Source organism: Mesocricetus auratus, unplaced genomic scaffold, assembly GCF_017639785.1.
Source record: "Mesocricetus auratus isolate SY011 unplaced genomic scaffold, BCM_Maur_2.0 Super-Scaffold_100021, whole genome shotgun sequence".
Lineage (NCBI taxonomy): Eukaryota > Metazoa > Chordata > Mammalia > Rodentia > Cricetidae > Mesocricetus > Mesocricetus auratus.
In genome coordinates, this window is record NW_024429202.1 from 17,815,403 (window position 1) to 17,834,029 (window position 18,627).

At 37.1% G+C, this 18,627-nt stretch overlaps 1 protein-coding gene across 3 annotated transcripts in view; it reads right to left on the reverse strand.

The window, feature by feature from the left end:
* Smap1 (small ArfGAP 1) overlaps positions 1-18,627 on the reverse strand; it is an 81,852-nt gene that overhangs the window by 39,719 nt on the left and 23,506 nt on the right. For all 3 annotated transcript variants that reach the window (XM_005086523.2, XM_005086524.3, XM_021223303.2), the window contains exons 2-3: positions 13,474-13,607; positions 2,420-2,505 (exon numbers count right to left, since the gene is read on the reverse strand). In XM_005086523.2, the coding sequence (XP_005086580.2) occupies positions 2,420-2,505; positions 13,474-13,607 (220 nt within the window). The remainder of the gene's footprint in view (positions 1-2,419; positions 2,506-13,473; positions 13,608-18,627) is intronic.

Here is an 18,627-nt window from a genome sequence, read left to right on the forward strand (position 1 = left end):
TGAAAAATTACTAAGTATGTCTGGCTATAGCTATGTCAGATTCTCATTTGTTTACTGGGCTGCAATTTCTTCTACTAATATATGCTATTCTTCAGGGTCTGTGTAGGCCTTCACTTTCAGAGAAGGAAAGAACACTCCAGATTCTCGACAGAAATGATAAAGGTTGTATATCACTGACTCCCCAATCTGTATTTCTTTATCAAGACTAGAATTTCCAGATATAAAATGTTACTGCCATGTAACATCTGATTCTGCCCAAACAATGGAATATGGTTAATTCTCTTTCATTTTCAACCTTAAACCTCCATCCATAAATGAATTCTTTCTTTCCATAAATAATTTTAAACTCACCCAAGATAGAAATTTAGGAATCAATTGTTTCAGTACCTTCCTTCTTCAGAATCAAAGCCAATCTCAATTCAGTACGACTGTTCAGGCACTCCTAAGTTCCCTCCTGTCCATTCTCAATGCTATTGTATAATTTAAACCTTCATCTGGAGCTGTATTGTTTTACATGACCTCTGCCTCCAGGATCTCCTCCTTCCTTTCTCCTTGCAGTAAAAGTATGTGTAGCTCTAACATTTCTCCGGCTTCACAATCCCCAGTGCGTTTTTCAAATCTTGAATCTCTTGGGGCAATCAAAGAATGTACAAACATGATGCTCAGTGCCTTTAATATGAACCCATTCCTTTTAAGCAACTCCTGCCCTTTGTCCCACAAACAAATTTTGTCATATTACAAACTCAATAGAGCATGCGTTTCTCACACCTGGACATTTTTGCTCTCATAATCTTTACAGCAGAAAGGTTACAGCCCAGTTCCCGAGGGGCTCCTTCTATGACGAAAACAGCATTGGCTCTCAGACTGCTACATTTATCAGAAGGGATTGTGTAGGGGCGTGGACAGGAGGGCAGGGACAGGTGAGGACATAAGGAAAAAGGAAAGCAAAAGCCCTCTCTCTTGGAAGCCAGCTACTTCTCAGCTTCCCAGCTTGTGTGTAAGTGCTTTCTCCTGTTAAATAAAATACTTGTTTCCTCATTGCATTGATTCCTTGTCAGGATTGGGAGCACAGAAAAATGAAAGGCTAACTGCCAATTACTAACTTTTCAACTGTAACTTCAAAGGCTTCTGTACAAATATGAAATAAATAACTTGTATCCTTGTGTAAACAGAGAATAATTTTTCTACAATGGTCATACAAACTATTTTACCATACAAATTGATAAGAAACTACATTTTTTCTTTCTTTTTTTGTGTGTGTGTGTTTTTGTTTTTGTTTTTCAAGACAGGGTTTCTCTCTATTGTTTTGGAGGCTGTCCTAGAACCCTGTAGACCAGGCTGGCCTCGAACTCACAGAATATGTCGGCCTCTGTCTCATGGGTGCTGGTATTAAAGGTGTGTGCAACCAACACCTGGTCTTGATTTAATTTTATATTCCAACTACAGTTCTCCCTCTCACCCCTCTTCCTACACCCTGCCTCCCCCACTCACCTCTTCCTATCACATTTATTTTCAAACCATAAATATTATCTTTATAGATCAAATCACTATGTACACACACACACACACACACACACACACAAATAATTTGGTTTTACACTACTAAAAACCAAATCATCATCAGGACAAACGAATTCTCACCATTTAGAAGCTGGAGACATACTAAGGACCTTATACATACTAAGCAAGCCATTCTACTTGGCTACACATTCCCCACTCCTGATTCTGACTATATAGCAAACCTACAAGGTGGCACATAGCGTAGGGCCTCACAGCACTACCTCTTGAGCACTGGTGGGATTGTAAGTATGCACCACCATGCAGGCAATTTCCATCTTAAATTAATATGATATACTTCCCATCTTTCTAAATACCAACATAAAATATTTAATGGTCAAAGTGTGTGTGGGGATACATTATTTATGATTTATTAAAGCTTGCCTGAGGATTCAGAAAGCAAAACCACCCTTAACTATAGAAATCAGGCAGTGGTACACACCTTTAACCCCAGGATTCAGAATTAAGAAGTAGATGGTCTATGTTAGCTCAAGGCCATGCTGACTATAGGAAATTGATCCAGTTCTAAAAGAAACAGCTCACACAAAGGTGATCTCAGCACCTGGGATCACATACCTTTAATCTCAGCACTAGAGAGGTAGACACAGGAGGATATGGCTGGGTGGAAAAATGAATACGAGGAGGAAGAGACAGGAATTCAGAGCTTTTTGCCTCTGAGGATTCATGGAAACAGGACTGCCATATCAGCAGGGTAGAGGTAAGATCTATTGGCTTGGCTGCTTTGCTTTTCTGATCTTCAGCTTGAAGCTTGAACCCCAATATCAGTCATAGGTCTTTTATACTTCATTCTACAAACGTGCTAATTCTTTTTGAAACATAATATACAAAATTTAAAGGATACTGATCTGTCTGTGGTCTTCGAAAGTTTTCTGGAAGATTGGCTTCATAAAGTAGTCTTGCTTTAGTATTTCCCATATCTTGCATACACTGTAATAAAAAAAGATGTCAGGTCTTTCATTATTCACACAAACAAAAGTAATTCTGGCACACACATACGAATCCTGCATAACAGTTACTATTTCCAACATGTATTTTCTCCTTAAGATAACAATTTAGATGCTAACTCTAAGGCTAATTACTCAAGTTCCAAATAAAGCCATTATATTCAGTCCTTTATCTTATACACACAACTCATGATTTCTCAAATATCTTTTCTGTGAAAGCAAGCCTACCTTTGTATTCACTACTTCCTAAAACTGAAATTCCTGGCATTTTGTGTGTAGTTCTAATATTTACTAAAATAAAACATTTGAACAGTGCCACCATTTCTAGGACTGACAACTTAAGATCAAATTTACCACAAAGTTTACTCTAGGATTTCCATAATTTACAGTCAAGAAGATTATGATGGAAGCTTGTAAAGAGACAGTGCTGACCTAGAATTCCACACAGTAGATTAGCTGCTGTGGAATTAACCCTTTGAGAGTCTACTGAAAGCTTTCCTCACACAAAGCAAACCACCATTGTGCCTTAATGGCTCAACATACATGCTCTAAATTGCACAGAATACCACTATAGTTTAAAAGTGCTCGCCAATGGTCTACTTGTTAAGGGCTACTCCCCAAAGTGGCACAATTGGCAGGCAGTGGGACCTCTAAGTGGAGCCCAGTAGGAGGTCATGAGGGCATCCCCTGGCTCATGGTATAACAGCTGACTTCACCATGTGCTCCCCACCACTGAATCCAGTGACTTCACTATAGTCAAAAGCAGTAAGGCCCAATCTTCATAGGGCTTTTCTGCCTACAAGTTCATCACTTCAGCTATAGTATAAACAAAACTAGTAACAAAACTCTTCCCTAGAATCTAAGAATTCAGGAAATATAAAATAAGTGTATAATCCTAGGTTTTTCTTTATAAGTTACAAGTGGCAACTAGCCAAATAGTATTTCCTTGATATTTTACATTACAAACTAAACATTTACTGACAAAACATTTTAATGTTACATAATTTACAGACAACTTGCATTCTTTAACTATTTTAATTAGAAGAAAGGTTCCGTTTTTTGCCGGGCGGTGGTGGCTCACGCCTTTAATCCCAGCACTCGGGAGGCAGAGGCAGGCGGATCTCTGTGAGTTCGAGGCCAGGCTGGACCGATAACCTCTGAAACAATACAGAGAAACCCTGTCTAGTAAAACCAAAAAAAAAAAAAAAGAAGAAGAAGAAGAAAGGTTCCGTTTTTATAATGTAGTTTCTTTGTCCTGATTTCCCAGACATAGACCTTACACTCTTGAGAAAACAATCTAGGCTTATCCACTATCTTTATGTTGGTCTTGAGTTGAAGCTCTAAAGAGGACATAGAAGTAGTTTCCTTTAAGTAACAACAACCATAAACGCTCACAACTGAAGGCTTGCTGGTGTCTAAGATTCTAGGATACACTCAAATCTGGACAACTACAGCCCCAGACTCTCGGGTAAACAAGACTGCTATTTCTCTTGAGATAATGACAAAGTGGAGGGAAGCACACGGCAACAGTGTAAAAGGAATGATACACAGATGAGGAATTAAAGATTTTTTATCATCTAGTCCTTTCAACATAAAGGAAACAGTCTAAGTAACTTGAGATACATCCCAAAAGCCTTCATGGTAGAGGAGAAAACCAACTTCTGCAAGTTATCCTCTGACCCCCACACACATGTTGTACACCTTGTGTCCATTGTGTCCCTAATAAATACATATAAAAAACTTTTTTTTTGGTTTTACGAGACAGGGTTTCTCTGTATTGTTTTGGAGGCTGTCGGTCCAGCCCAGCCTCGAACTCATAGAGATCCGCCTGCCTCTGCCTCCCGAGTGCTGGGATTAAAGGCGTGCGCTATCACCACCCGGCTATAAAAACTTGTATACTTTTAATTATTTGTAACCAAGAGGAAATGTCAGCTGGGATTATAAATGAGCTTTCTTCACTTTTATCTTCCAGTTTCTGGGAATCAAGCCAGCCTGTAAGTACTAGACATCGTTCTGAAAAACACACTTTTCCCATGCTACTGAAAAACACATTTTAAAAACCTGTTTTCAGTTATCTAGGAGGAGAAATACCTGTACTTAAGCCATCAAAAACTCAAATATATTGAGAATTTTGAATACTATCTTATTTACAATTCTTTGTCAATACCTTTTCTATTTCACCCAGACTTCAAATATGAAGAAGGAAGATAGATGTATAGATTATAAGTCAATATTTCTATTAATAATTTTAAAAATACTTTTTTAAGTCATTAAGAATTGAGTTCATTTAAAAATTAAGACTTTCAAAACACACAAAAATCAAACATCTGGTAAACAGAAAATGTGTTGATTCTTGAGAATGTTAACAAAAAACTACAAGATCATATTGAATACAAAGCCAATGTCCATTTATACTTATAACAACATAATAGAATATTAAGGTTCATAAGGGAACGATGTATTTCATAGTTAAGATATTCCATCTAGATAGAACATACTTTGAAGTTAACATTATTTACTTTTGTCATTAGATGCAGTCTGTTCTTGGGGATATGAACTCACCAAGCTTGGTTGGGCTATAGGTTCAAATCCCAGAACCATCTTCTATTCACACTGTACCCATTTATAGTAGCATAAATAACATTTAAGAATACCATAACCCGTTCGAGGCCAGGCTGGACCGATAGCCTCCGAAACAATACAGAGAAACCCTGTCTCGTAAAAACCAAAAAAAAAAAAAAAAAAAAAAAAAGAATACCATAACCAATTACTAAAAGGATTTTGCCCCTTTAGTCTACAATTTGTTTCTATGTTTCTAGGTTTTCAACATAATCCATAACTTAGTACATACAACACCACCAGCAGACATTACTTCAGACTCAACTTCAAAAAAATACAAATGTAACTGAATATCAACTTCAAAATAGACTGTCTAGCTGAATAGCCAAAGAGCATCTATGCTCCTACTGTTGTTACAGTGTAATGTAGATGAAGCTCTTCTATTTCTGAAACTCCCTAAGAACAAAACACTCAATCTTAGTTTAGCATGAAAAACAAACCTATATTCAATAATTCTGTTCTGGATGTTTTAGAACCTGAAAAGAATTGAGGTTGTCAATTTAAAGTTTGAATCTGCATTTGTTATTTAACTTGTCTAATTAGCTAACACAAAGATAAGTAAAATTAGCAAACTAAGAAAAAAAAAGCAAACTCAACAAGGATTACACCAACAGAGATGCTAAGGTTTCAACTTTACACAAAGAACTACAGACAACTAAGGAAAGCTGAGAATGGGAAACATAGTCTTCCCAGGGATGTGCACACCAAATGGTTATCCTAAACCAAACGGTCAGCCCTGAAAACATACAATACATACAAGTGGCATGCAGACTGTGCAGATAGTATCTATATATTTAAAACACACACACACACACATTCACATGCACACGCTCATGCACATTACAACAAACAAAAGAATTCAGAGATGAATTTCTATTTGTCCTAACCTAAAAAGTAAACTGGAAACACAGTTCTTCTAGGTCAGCAGCTCTGTGTAATGTGATTCTGGGATTCCTTGTCCCATCATCCCTTTCCCTGAGTATGTCCTCCTGTCTATCCTTGGAATGTTCCTGGCATGTAATCACAGAGATGCTAAGATGAATCTTCTCAGCAGACATTAAGAGTAAAACTAAGCTTTTTACTAATGTATTATATCAGAAAGTTACTTGCATAGTCTTCACTAATTTTTTGCTACTTGTCTTTTGAGATTTACTAGTTGGTTTTTACTCGGGGAGAGTGAATGGAGGAAAGAGTTATACATATGTGTGCACAGGTACATTCACTTGTCCATGCATGTGGTAAAGCCATAGAGGTTAATATTGGATGTCTTTCCTCAGTTATTCCGTACCCTTTGAGACAGTCTCTCATGAACCTGGGGCTTGTTGCTTGGCTAGACTGCCTGACTAGTGAGCTCTCGGAATCTGACTGTCTCTACCTCGCGATGCTGGGACATCTGCACTAAGCTCACATATGCAGCAAGCAATTGCTGAGTCATCTCAACACTCCTCTAGTTGCTTTTTAAAAATGTGACAAAATGAGTTGAAAAATAACAAAAAGCACATATTGTGAATGACTAGAGTATAATTATGCCCTCTAAGTTCCCAATGGCAAAACTATGAGATACCAAAATAATGAATAAAATCTTAAACATTAATGTTTACAGAAGAATGTTTAAAGAAGGATGCTGCATATCTCTGATAAATCTAGAAGAAAGGGAGAACTATTTAAACTAGGGCTGGTGAACTGTCTCAGTCTGTTTACATTTGCTGAGATTCCCAGCTCTCATATAAAGAGCTAGGCACTGTGCAGCATATACATACAGATCCCTGAAGCTCACTGACCAGTCAGTGAACATTCAGGTTCAGTGAAAAAGCATGTCTCAAAAAACATAAGAACATGTGGCACATTTCTTCAGTCCCAGCTTTGGGGAGGCAGAGGTATCTATCACACAGCCAGAAGTTCGGGATCAGCCAGGTCTTCACAGTGCTCTAGCCTCCACAGACAAACACACAAGAGCATACACACACCATTTAGAACTTCTACCTTATTTTCCGAGGAATAGACTGGAGGGAAGAAGAATCTGATGACCAAGTCAAAACATTCTTGTTCAATGATGTAAAAACATGTATCATCTAAATGTTTGTATGCTTATGCATAAAGTACTTCCAAGAATGACACACAAGGGCCGGGCGTTGGTGGCGCATGCCTTTAATCCCAGCACTCGGGAGGCAGAGGCAGGCGGATCTCTGTGAGTTCGAGGCCAGCCTGGTCTACAGAGTGAGTTCCAGGACAGCCTCCAAAACAATACAGAGAAACCCTGTCTCGAAAAACCAAAAAAAAAAAAAACAAAAACAAAAACAAAGAATGACACACAAGAAGCTGATTAGCATGACTGTTTCTATGAAAAATGTATGGCTGATGGTAGAATTAAGAGAATTCATTTCACAGTGTTGTAATCTTAGAGGTTTGTTCAATGCCTATATATTCCCCCAAACTGAATAAAATTGAGAGAAAGGACAGTAATTCTGTATTTTCCATAAAATAATACTAGTAGTAGTAGTAGTAGTAATAATAATAATAATAATAACAATAGCTCAGAACTGAGTTGGCGGTGGTGGAGAACACCTTTAAACCCAGCACTCAGAAGGCAGAGGCAGGGGACCTCTGTTGAGATGGAGGACAGCCTGGTTCCAGGACAGGCTCCAAAGATACACAGAGAAACACTGTCTCTAACAAACAAACAATAGCACAGAATTGAATGAGGAGAGGCATAAAAAATGTGACAAGAATAAAAGGTTTGCTAACACACTTCAAAACTAATTTGAAGTCAAGTGTATAATGAATCCAATCTGCTTCTGGGATTCTCATGACTTCTCTGCAGCCTAGGTTTTTTTTTTTTTTTTTTTTCTTTCTCCGAGACAGGGTTTCTCTGTGGCTTTGGAGGCTGTCCTGGAACTCGCTCTGTAGACCAGGCTGGCCTCGAACTCACAGAGATCCGCCTGCCTCTGCCTCCCGAGTGCTGGGATTAAAGGCGTGCGCCACCAACGCCGGCTATGCAGCCTAGGTTTTGAACACATAACATACACACTTTGAACTGCACAAGCTGTCACAGCATTTAGTGCCAATGAATACTGCCTGAAACACCTAGGCTAGGACTCAAGATGACTACAGAATGGTATAAATCCCTGTCTTTGTTGCGCATACAAAGTGTGTGTGAACATAATGGTATAATCACACAAAAAAAAGACTTTTGATGCGTTCCTACCATCGTTCCTTTTTGTGTAACAGTGTTTGGTTTGAAAAACTGTTGTTTAAGTTGCTGATATGAGTTCCATATAAAGCATAAAATGAATTCTGGTTTAGGATTAGGGCAGATTTTCCAAAAATTTCTGCAATGGCCCTAAGCATGCTTCTGCCATTGTGTGCTATTTATTTATACAAAATGGCATTCTTAGCATTAATGTTTATAAAATCAAAATATTAAACAACTCTGTTGAAGATGCTCTTTAGCTTGTAATATCAACTATTTGGCTAAGATTAAACTCTATATGTAACAATCAACAAACATATCCCTCAATAGTATGCAAATTTCCTTGTCTTTAACATCATAAATGGTAAACTCAAATATATGCTAAAGAATACCTTTAAAATAAATATCCTTATTTATTATCAATACTGTTGTTTGTATGCCATTTTACATACCTATAAACTCAACTTATGTAAATATCTCACTGGTGAACAGGTCACAAGTGAAGAAAAGCTTTAGAAGGAGCTGGAAAGAGGACTTAGCAGGAAAGAGCACTTGCTATTCTTGCAGAGGATCCAAGTTCAGTTCCCAGAACACACATCCAAGGGCTCACAACCACGTGTACCTCTAGCTACAAAGGATTTGATGCTCTCTTCTGACCACTGAGAATGTACATGTGTGTGAGTGTGTATAAAAACACACATAAAATAAAATCTTTAAAAAAAAAACTTACAGAAAAGCTTAAGAAGCCACAATCTTGAGGGAACTTAGCCGGTGCACAAAAGGACCTAAATCACAGTGGGGGACTTGATCCTTCGACTAAGAACAGTCTTCTGATGTATCAAAATGTTATGAGCCAAATAAAGGCATACATTTCAAAAGAAACTCATCCAAGTACATCGTACACTCAAAAATAGTTCAAAGCATATTCTTGGCATTTATTTACTACATCATTCCTCAATATGAGCATCTTAAAAGAAATACTACTGCTGCTTAGGATCTTATAAGTTTAATGTGTTTTACAGGGAAGGGAAGCCATTTACTCTATTCTCTATCATCAACAATTTAAAGATACAGAGTAAGATTTTCAATGACCTAAACTAATGTGTGGTTTGTTTGTTTTTTTAAAGAATAAATTATTATGAAAGGAGAAATGAATGCTGGTAGTTCCTAGAGAAAGCAAGTCTTCAGGTCAACTCCACCACTATTTGAAATTTCCCGCAACAGCTGTCCATTTTCTTCTCCAAAGGCATCAGTATTCCTTACATATGAGCAAGTCTTTCTGGACCAGTTTCAAGAGGTTCTGTGATCTAGACACTGGAAAAGAAGGTTCACCATATTTTGTCTTGGGAACTCTTTGAAATGTTTAATGTGTAGATCATTCCTTCAGTTTCATGAAACTGTTTGGGGAAGAGGGCCTTATTATCTTTTAATTAAATGTTTTAAAAAGTAAAAACACGAGCCGGGCGTTGGTGGCGCACGCCTTTAATCCCAGCACTCGGGAGGCAGAGGCAGGTGGATCTCTGTGAGTTCGAGACCAGCCTGGACTACCAAGCGAGTTCCAGAACAGCCTCCAAAGCCACAGAGAAACCCTGTCTCGAAAAACCAAAAATAAAAAAATTAAAATAAATAAATAAATAAAAAGTAAAAACACAGACTTTTACTGATGGCATGGGATTAGAGGAGACCTTTTTACAATTCCAAGATATTTTCAAATCCTGATTTATCTGCTGCAACATTTGCTAATTAATACAAATTGAGAGTATGCCTTCTTTTTTAAGAGGGCAACTAAACTAAGTATTGTTATAACAAAACTCTTTTATGTCATCTCTACTATGAAATTTACAGAATTCTCTAACTCAAAAATAAGCAATTACTTTCATCTTACATGCTTAAAGCCATGCTCAGGAGTTATCCTAGACTCCTCTGCCAGGGTCTTTATGACTTTTACCTTCTCTACATTTCTTTAAGACTTTTCCCACGTGTCATATCCATATATTAATAACTACAGCTTAACATCTAGCCACTAAGTTCCTGGGTTTTTGCAGGAGCATGTCCTTCAGACTAATTTTCTTAAAAGCAACATGTTACTTTTTCAACCTATCAAAATACCTCGACATCTGTATTAGTTACTTGTCTCCTTGCTGTGACAAACTGTTGTGCAAAAACAACTTAAGGAAAGGCAGGTTTATCTTGGATTATGGTTCTAGGGGATATATTCAGGGAGGGCATGGCAGCAAGAGCAGGAGGCAGTTTGTCACCCTACATCCAGTCAAGTGTCAAGAGATTCTTGACTTGGAGGAGTGCTTAGCTCACTTTCTCCTTTTTATTCAGAAAGGGACCCCAACACATGGAATGGTGCAACCCACATTTAGGGTGGTTCTTTCTCCCTCAATTAATCTAATTTAGATAATCCCTCAAAGACATGCCCAGAGTTTTGTTACCATGATAATTCTACATCCTAGAAAGCTGACAATTAAGATTAACCATTATAAGTGAAATTACTACTAATCCTGAATTACTACTTGTGGCTAGCACTCTCAAAAAGAAATGCATTAATATTTAATAATACAAGACAATAACCCTGAGCAGTAAATTGAGAAACCAACTCATCACAACAGAGTACCAAAAAGAAGCTAAATTAGCTTCAGATATTTCAGGGCAACAATGCTGAGGGTTTACATAATGGACAAATGGATCAATACTACTACTAATGAACATATTAGCATTTATTGTTTGTATAAAATACGTAGGATACTAGACTAGCTCAGGTTTCACCCATTCTAAATTACTTAATTCTCCATACAAAGCAGACAATATTACTCTTCTTATTCTACAAATAAAACATTGATGCCTCCTGAGACCAAGTACCCTGGGAAAACACACAAGTCTAACTTTGGCAGTCTATCTTAATGACTTTGTTCTACTGCCTAGTTGGAATCACTTCCCTTGAAATGTTCTAAGCCAAAATATAGACTGAACAAAACGTAGCCTGGAAAACTCAGCATTATCAACAACTACTTACTTGTTTAATTTGGCCATCTCAGAACATTTTTTAAAATGTTAGTAACTACTTGGCATAGCTTACAAGTACTCACTGGGCCCACCATGAAATGCTAGCTGGCCCACGGTGTATGTGACTGTGTTTTAAGTAAAACAAATGATTATCACTGGATTCCTGAGAACATCCTAGCCATACTTCTCATCATGGCACAGTGTGAAGAGAGGCCTGTGGACTATGGCCAGACAGAGTATTCACTGGTGACGAACAATACTGTCTCATATTCCATAATTCCTACTTCAAGAAATTGACAGGCAAGACTACATTTCAAATATTGTAAATTATTTGTTTTTAAAATCCCTAACTTCTTAAAAAGTCAGTACCTTGCCAAGTACCTATTATCATTTTACAACCAACCAGTTAACTACAGTTCTGATGGGGAAATTATGCTCTAAACTGTACAGCTACCTGTCTCAAATAATCTGTTATTCAAATCTTCTCAATGGTCTTATTAAAGCATTTCCAAATAATTAGCATATCTAATAAGTCTTGTCCTTGGTTTAAAATGAACCATTAGAAAGTATACATCCTTTTGTCTTCAATGTTACTTTAATCTACTCATCATTCTTTCTTGAGAAAGAGCGTATCATTTAGTTACCACATCTGCTACAGAGATGGTAGTAAGAACATTGTCTCATATGAAGTGTCCAAAAGTTCTTGGGCAGGAGAGGTGGATCAGGGGTTAAGAGCACTGGCTGCCCTTCCAGAGGTCCTGAGTTCAATTCCTAGCAACCATCTAAAACAGATCCAATGCCCTCTTCTGGCATGCAGGTATACATACATGCAGTGTACTCATACAGAAAATACGAATAAAAAATTTTTAAAGTTCTCCTTCTCTGAACTAATTTGTATGGTTTCTCCTCTGGGTTTTTAAAAATACTAAAAGGATATTTGCTTGTATGGCCTTTACCAGAAAAAAATCTCAGAAGATAATTTTAAGATAGAACTAAATACTTGACTTTATAGCCTGAAGATCTTTACAAACTCTGTTAACTTAATCCACAACCATGTCGGTCAATTTTTTTCTGATTCTGAGGCATGTCTGTGAATCACTGAAATCCAACTACACACCGTTGTCTTCTGTATCTTTGAGCTCTGCACCTGTAGCCTTTTATCAACTACAGACTTTTACAACTACAATAAGAAGGAAAACCCACATCTGTATTGAACATATATAGTAATATAGTATATAGTAGTATATACGCGCATGCGTGTTTCTTTTCTTGTCATTACTCCTTAAACAAAATAGTCTAACAGCTACTTGCATGACATCTAAATGGTATCCAACACTGTGAGAAAGTAGGAATGATTTAAAGCATGTGCATGAATGAGTATGAATGGCTATGTGCAAACGTTATTCCATCTATTAAAAGCACCTGAGCATCAGTGGGTTTGCCTATCTAGCAGGCATCCTGGAAATAACTTTTTGTGATACCAAAAGATGGCTATGTATTGATATATTCAGAATTTTTTAATGGAAATTTCAAAGGGTATAATAAAAATCAGTGTGATTTCACTGTGGGTTACACAGTAACACCAATAAAAGTAATTGTTTTTATATAGGCAGCTAACCTGAAGGATTACAAAGTAAGATTTTAAAGATTTAAGACTGTCACCCCGAGTTCCATGACAGCTTCCAAAAAACAACACAGACAAAGTTATGTGGCAAAGCTAACTACTCTATACAAACCAAAACTGGACAAAACAACATTTTCTCTCTGGACTTTCATCTCCAAACACCAAGAAAGTCTTCAAGTCCGTTTTCAGGCAAGAGATGATTTTTTTTTCCTTTATCTTTACTCACACTCCCTCTACTGGCAGGAATTAATAGTGGCAAATTTCACCAACCCAATCCAAACATTTTTAAATACTGTGAAATCAACATTTTAGACAAAAAATATATTTAAAACAGACTACCATAGATTCAACAAGAATTTAACATGAGTGAATAACATACATACTTTTGATATGGCATGTGTCATTTCAGCATATATTTCGATATTAATCCTTAGACACAAGGAAGATTAAGTATTTTTAAATTATTAAAATACATTTTTAATAATTTCTTGTTAAGTAATGTTTACCTGTATCTGTTCTGGTGTCCATTGGTCTAGGTTGACTGACTTGACCCTGGATATATGAACCCCAAGATTTCTATGAATTCCAGCACATCTGATGCAAATAAACACACCAATATTCCAGGAAGCCCATCGGGGACCTAATTAAGGGATGAAACAAGGAAAGGCAAGTATTAGAAAGTAAAACATCTTGACTGTATACTAATTGTATTCTAACTTTTATACAGTTGTTAATACACCCTCAAGTTTGTCAAATGGTACTGGCAACAGTTTCAGTGAATGCCATGTCATACATGTACTAAATGGTTACAAACCAATCTTTAAGTACCTTAGTCAGGACTGGGGAAATAGATCAGTGGGTAAGAACACTTGCTACCCATGCACGAGGACTTGAGTTCAAATCCCCAGCATCCATGTAAAATCTAAACACGGCAGTATTTAGTGCCCATAGCCTCAGCACTGTATGGCAGAGCCAGATACCTGGACAGTCAAGTACCCTAGCCAAAACTGTGAGCTTCAGGTTTAGTGAGAAACAGTTCTCAAGACAACATGGTAGACAGGATCCATAGGGACAGTACCAGACAACATCCTGTTTTGGCCTCCCATGAGCACATAAGAGTGTGCACACCCATATTTAGCATATACATCACACACAGAAAGAAAAGAATCTTAGTCACTCTGCTATTCTTGCTTTTCTAGAAATGTTTCCCTAACTTTGACTTTAAAACTAATGAATTCAAGCAGTTTTCTTTCTTTCTTCCTTCCTTCCTTTCGTTCTTTCTTTCTTTTCTTTTCTTTGAGACAGGGTTGCTCTGTGGCCAGGCTGGTCTTGAACTCACAGAGACCCACCTGCCTGTGCCTCCCAAGTGCTGGGACTAAAGGTGTGCACCACCACTGACCAGCTCAAACAGTTTTCATTTCACTTATTTGAATAGCAGCAATATGCACCTCAATGAAAAGTTCTTTATTAACAAAATAAGATACTAATTGAAATGTTAACAACAAATCAAATAAAGATTTTGTTTTATTTATGAGACAGGATCTCATTAAACAGCCCATACCTGCCCTCAAACTTGTGACTGTCCTGAAGCATCCTGAGTAGCTGAGATTCCAAGTGCAGAAGACCCTTTTTTTTTAAGTGTAAATATCTCTATGAATGGTATGCAGGCCTATAATCCCAAACCTTTGGAGGCTCAAGCGGGAGGGTCATGAGTTCAGAGTCAGTCTATAGCAAATAGCAAGAGTATATCTAAATAAAACGTAAATACCATTAAAAAAGTGTACTTGAAAGAAAAAATGCTCATCAAAGAAACATGAAAAAATGCATATTCTCAAAATGGTCTTTAAAAATACAAAGTTGTTTACAATAAGGAAAACAAGACTATCTCAAAAAACCTTATACCCAATGATAAACCTCAAAAGTATCAGATTTTAAAATGTTTTAAGAGGAATACAGAGTACTAACCATTTATGAAGGTGAAAGTATGTGAATATAGCACATTTTAATTGAAAGCTTCTCCATCTGTCATGGACTAAGGCAGGGTCTGGTACTGAGACATAAGGATGTGATCAGAGAAAAATACCTGGGAATGGAATGCAGGCAGCAGGCCTGGAGGGCACTGGTTGTTCTGAGCTACTCAAGGCAGGTGGTAAGAAGACAAGTGTTTGTTTCCCTAACACTGAAGGTGCATATAAAAACTGACCTTTTAGCCTTTAGTCCCAGCACTCGGGAGGCAGAAGGAAGACTGATCTCTGTGAGTTCAAGACCAGCCTGGTCTACAAGAGCTAGTTCCAGGACAGCCTCCAAAGCCATAGAGAAACACTGTCTCGAAAAAACAAAAACAAACAAACAAACAAAAAAACAAAAAAACTGACCTTCTATAAATGATTCAGTGATAATCAAAAAATTCTGCAGAACACTGCAGAGACACTAACATGAGTATAAAAACACAAGCCCTGACTCTTTTATTCTTTAAACTTTAAATAGCTTCTTTCCATTCATAATTTTAAGTTTTCTCAGGGTTATTTTCACATATTGCTTATAGAATTTTTAAGCGGAAAATTAAGTTTCTGGAAAGCTTCTGGAAAACATTTCTAGATTTCTAAAAATCATCTGCTCCTGAAAAATAACTACATAAGAGTCATAAATAGGTATTAAGCTTTAAATACCTAAAGCTGTTTTAAGTGTTTATTTTCATCTGTAGGTGAAGGTTAGTCTACAAAACCACACTGAAGCCAGTCCTTACAAAATAGTAAAAATTAGACACACTCCCACCCATTTCTCCTCCCCACAGAAAGAACGCACGCGCGCGCACACACACACACACACACACACACACACACACACACACACACCTCTATCTCTGAATATCCCACCGTAGGCTTAGGAACTGACATCTACAAACTGACACAAACTTTGGACTTCCATGACTAATCCAGACACAGTTGCCTCCTGCAGTTACCCCAACAACTTCTCACAATTTATTACATTACAACATATATAAACAGAAATCTAAACTAGATAAATAAGTAATTTACCAATTAAGTCTCAAACCAATGTCTCGCTGTATAAGAATTGATGCTTTAAAAAAAAGTTCTTAGAAGGAAAAGCAGAAACTATTGGATAAAACACCATTCTGAACTAACTGTAGAGTCTAACTATTCTTTTACCAAGTTCACAATAACAGATGTTTGACTAATGTCATTTAATGGTTCTCATATAACATATAATAGCACTGATAAATCAAAAATTTAACAACTACAATTATGGGGTAAAGTGGCCTTGTTTTTATTTTTAAACCAAGGAATACAAAGATTAAGACAAATTTTGTAACACATTAAGAATAGCAAACTATAATTATGTAAACATGCTTTCAAAAGTATAAAAGTGAACAAGATGATATACAAAGCAGTTTTAATAACATGGTACAGAATAGAAACAAATGTTTCCATTTGGCTTAAATAATGTGTTTAGCAAAGTAAAATAAAACTTATAAATGAAAAATATTTCTTAAGAAATTTTCTTTACACATTGGTTTGGTCTTCAGAGGATAAAAAACTAATGCAAATAATTTGTATCATTTGGTCAGGTATGTCAATCTGTCACTGGAACATAATAGTAATAGCACCATCAATAATTCTGTCATTTTCTTCAAGTTACCTAAGCACTGCATAAGGATATATGTTATAAATAAACATAAATATAACTATTAACTTCAAGGAACATGGGAGACACACAAATTTCAATAAAAAGAAAACATTTAAAAGTAATTTTTCTTTCCATGTCTGTTACGGCTAAAACACACTGAATTCCGTTTCTAGCCAAATACGTAAACATAATGACTAAAACAACTTCAAAGGCAAACAAAGCACATAAATCAGCATTCCTAAAGAGATAATTATCAAGAAATGGCAAATAAAACTAGGTAAGTGCCCTACAATGAACTTAGTTTACTTCTAGGAAAACTATCTGCTATGGCACAAAGATAAACTCAGACCAAGCTGGACTACATAACAAGACCTTGCCTCAAAAGTAAGAAAACAACATTGTAGTGGTTGTATAGGAGTAGTGGTGGTGGTAGTGTCCAGAACTGATATGTAAAATTCATATTGTTTAGAACACAATAAAAAACTTAACAGTCATTAAATTCCAGAAAGTGAAAAAAGCCAATCGACAAAAACTGATCCTGAATTTCTACTGGTAACAGAAGCACTGTTTTTACTACAGTAAAGAAGTTACTGACTTGTAGGAAAAACTAAACACATTTGGGTACATCTAAAAAAGATTCAAGTTATGTCTAAAATACTGGGCAGAATGGCACCAGTAGAAATACCCTGGGTAGCCGGGCGGTGATGGCGCATGCCTTTAATCCGAGCACTCGGGATTAAACAATACAGAGAAACCCTGTCTCATAAAACCAAAAAAAAAAAAAAAAAAAAAAAGAAATACCCTGGGTAGGTTATTAGATAATGCAGGAATGAGCACATGAAAAACATCTGACAATATCAGACTTAAGGAAAATGCAAATCAAAATAAGTCTCACAAGTCTGATGTAGCAGGCAGACCTGTAATCTCAGTACTTAAGAGGCTAAGGACAGCTCAGTCTACATAACTAGTTTAAAGCCAGCAAAGGCTAGCCAGAAATACTTCTCAAAAAATCAAAAACCATCAAATTAGCACTACACATTTAACAGAAAAACTAAAAAAAGAAAAATCACATTAGTAGTATATGTTACTTTCGCATCTGTTAACAAAACACCTGGCATAGAAAGCATTAGAGTAAAAGGTTATCTCACACATCCAGAGGGCTCAGTTCATAGTTGTATGTGATGAGATCAGGCAGGACACATGGTTGCAAGAGTATGCAATAGAAGACAAATGCTCACATCACAGAAGACAAGAAAGAGAAAGACTATAACCCCAAGTTCCTACCCCCTGGGACCTACTTCATCCAGCTAGGCCCCACCTCCAACTTTCTAAAACTGTTCAAAATAGTGCCAGCTGAGAATCAGCCTCAAACTGCACCAAGAAGGACAGACGGAAGGAAGGAAGGAAGGAAGGAAGGAAGGAAGGAAGGAAGGAAGGAAGGAAGGAAGGAAGGAAGGAAGGAAGGAAGGAAGGAAGGAAGGAAGAGAATTTGGAAAGTTAGGCCAGTTGGGTTTGCTTCATTTGTTTTTTTATGAATCTAAAGATATATTTACCAGACACAGTCAGAAAACTGCACTGCTGGCCATCTACCCCAGGACCTGGCCTTCAGTTTGCTTTCTTTTGTTGTGAGAAACACTATGGTAAAAAAGCAAACTGAAAGCCAGGTGGTGGTGGCGCACGCCTTTAATCCCAGCACTCAGGAGGCAGAGGCAGGTGGATCGCTGTGAGTTTGAGGCTGGGCTGGATCAACAGCCTCCAAAACAATACAGAGAAACCCTGTCTCGTAAAACCAAAAAAAAAAAAAAAAAAAAAAAGCAAACTGAAGAAGGAAGGAGTCCAGTTTACACATTATATATAGTCCATCGCCAAGAACCTAACCAAAGACAGAAGCTTGAAGCAGAAACCACGCAGGAACACTGCTCACTGCCTTGTCCTTCATACCTTACTAGTCTAGGCCCACTTGCCCAAGGATGACACTTCTCACAATGAGCTGGGTTCTCCTCAAGAAAATG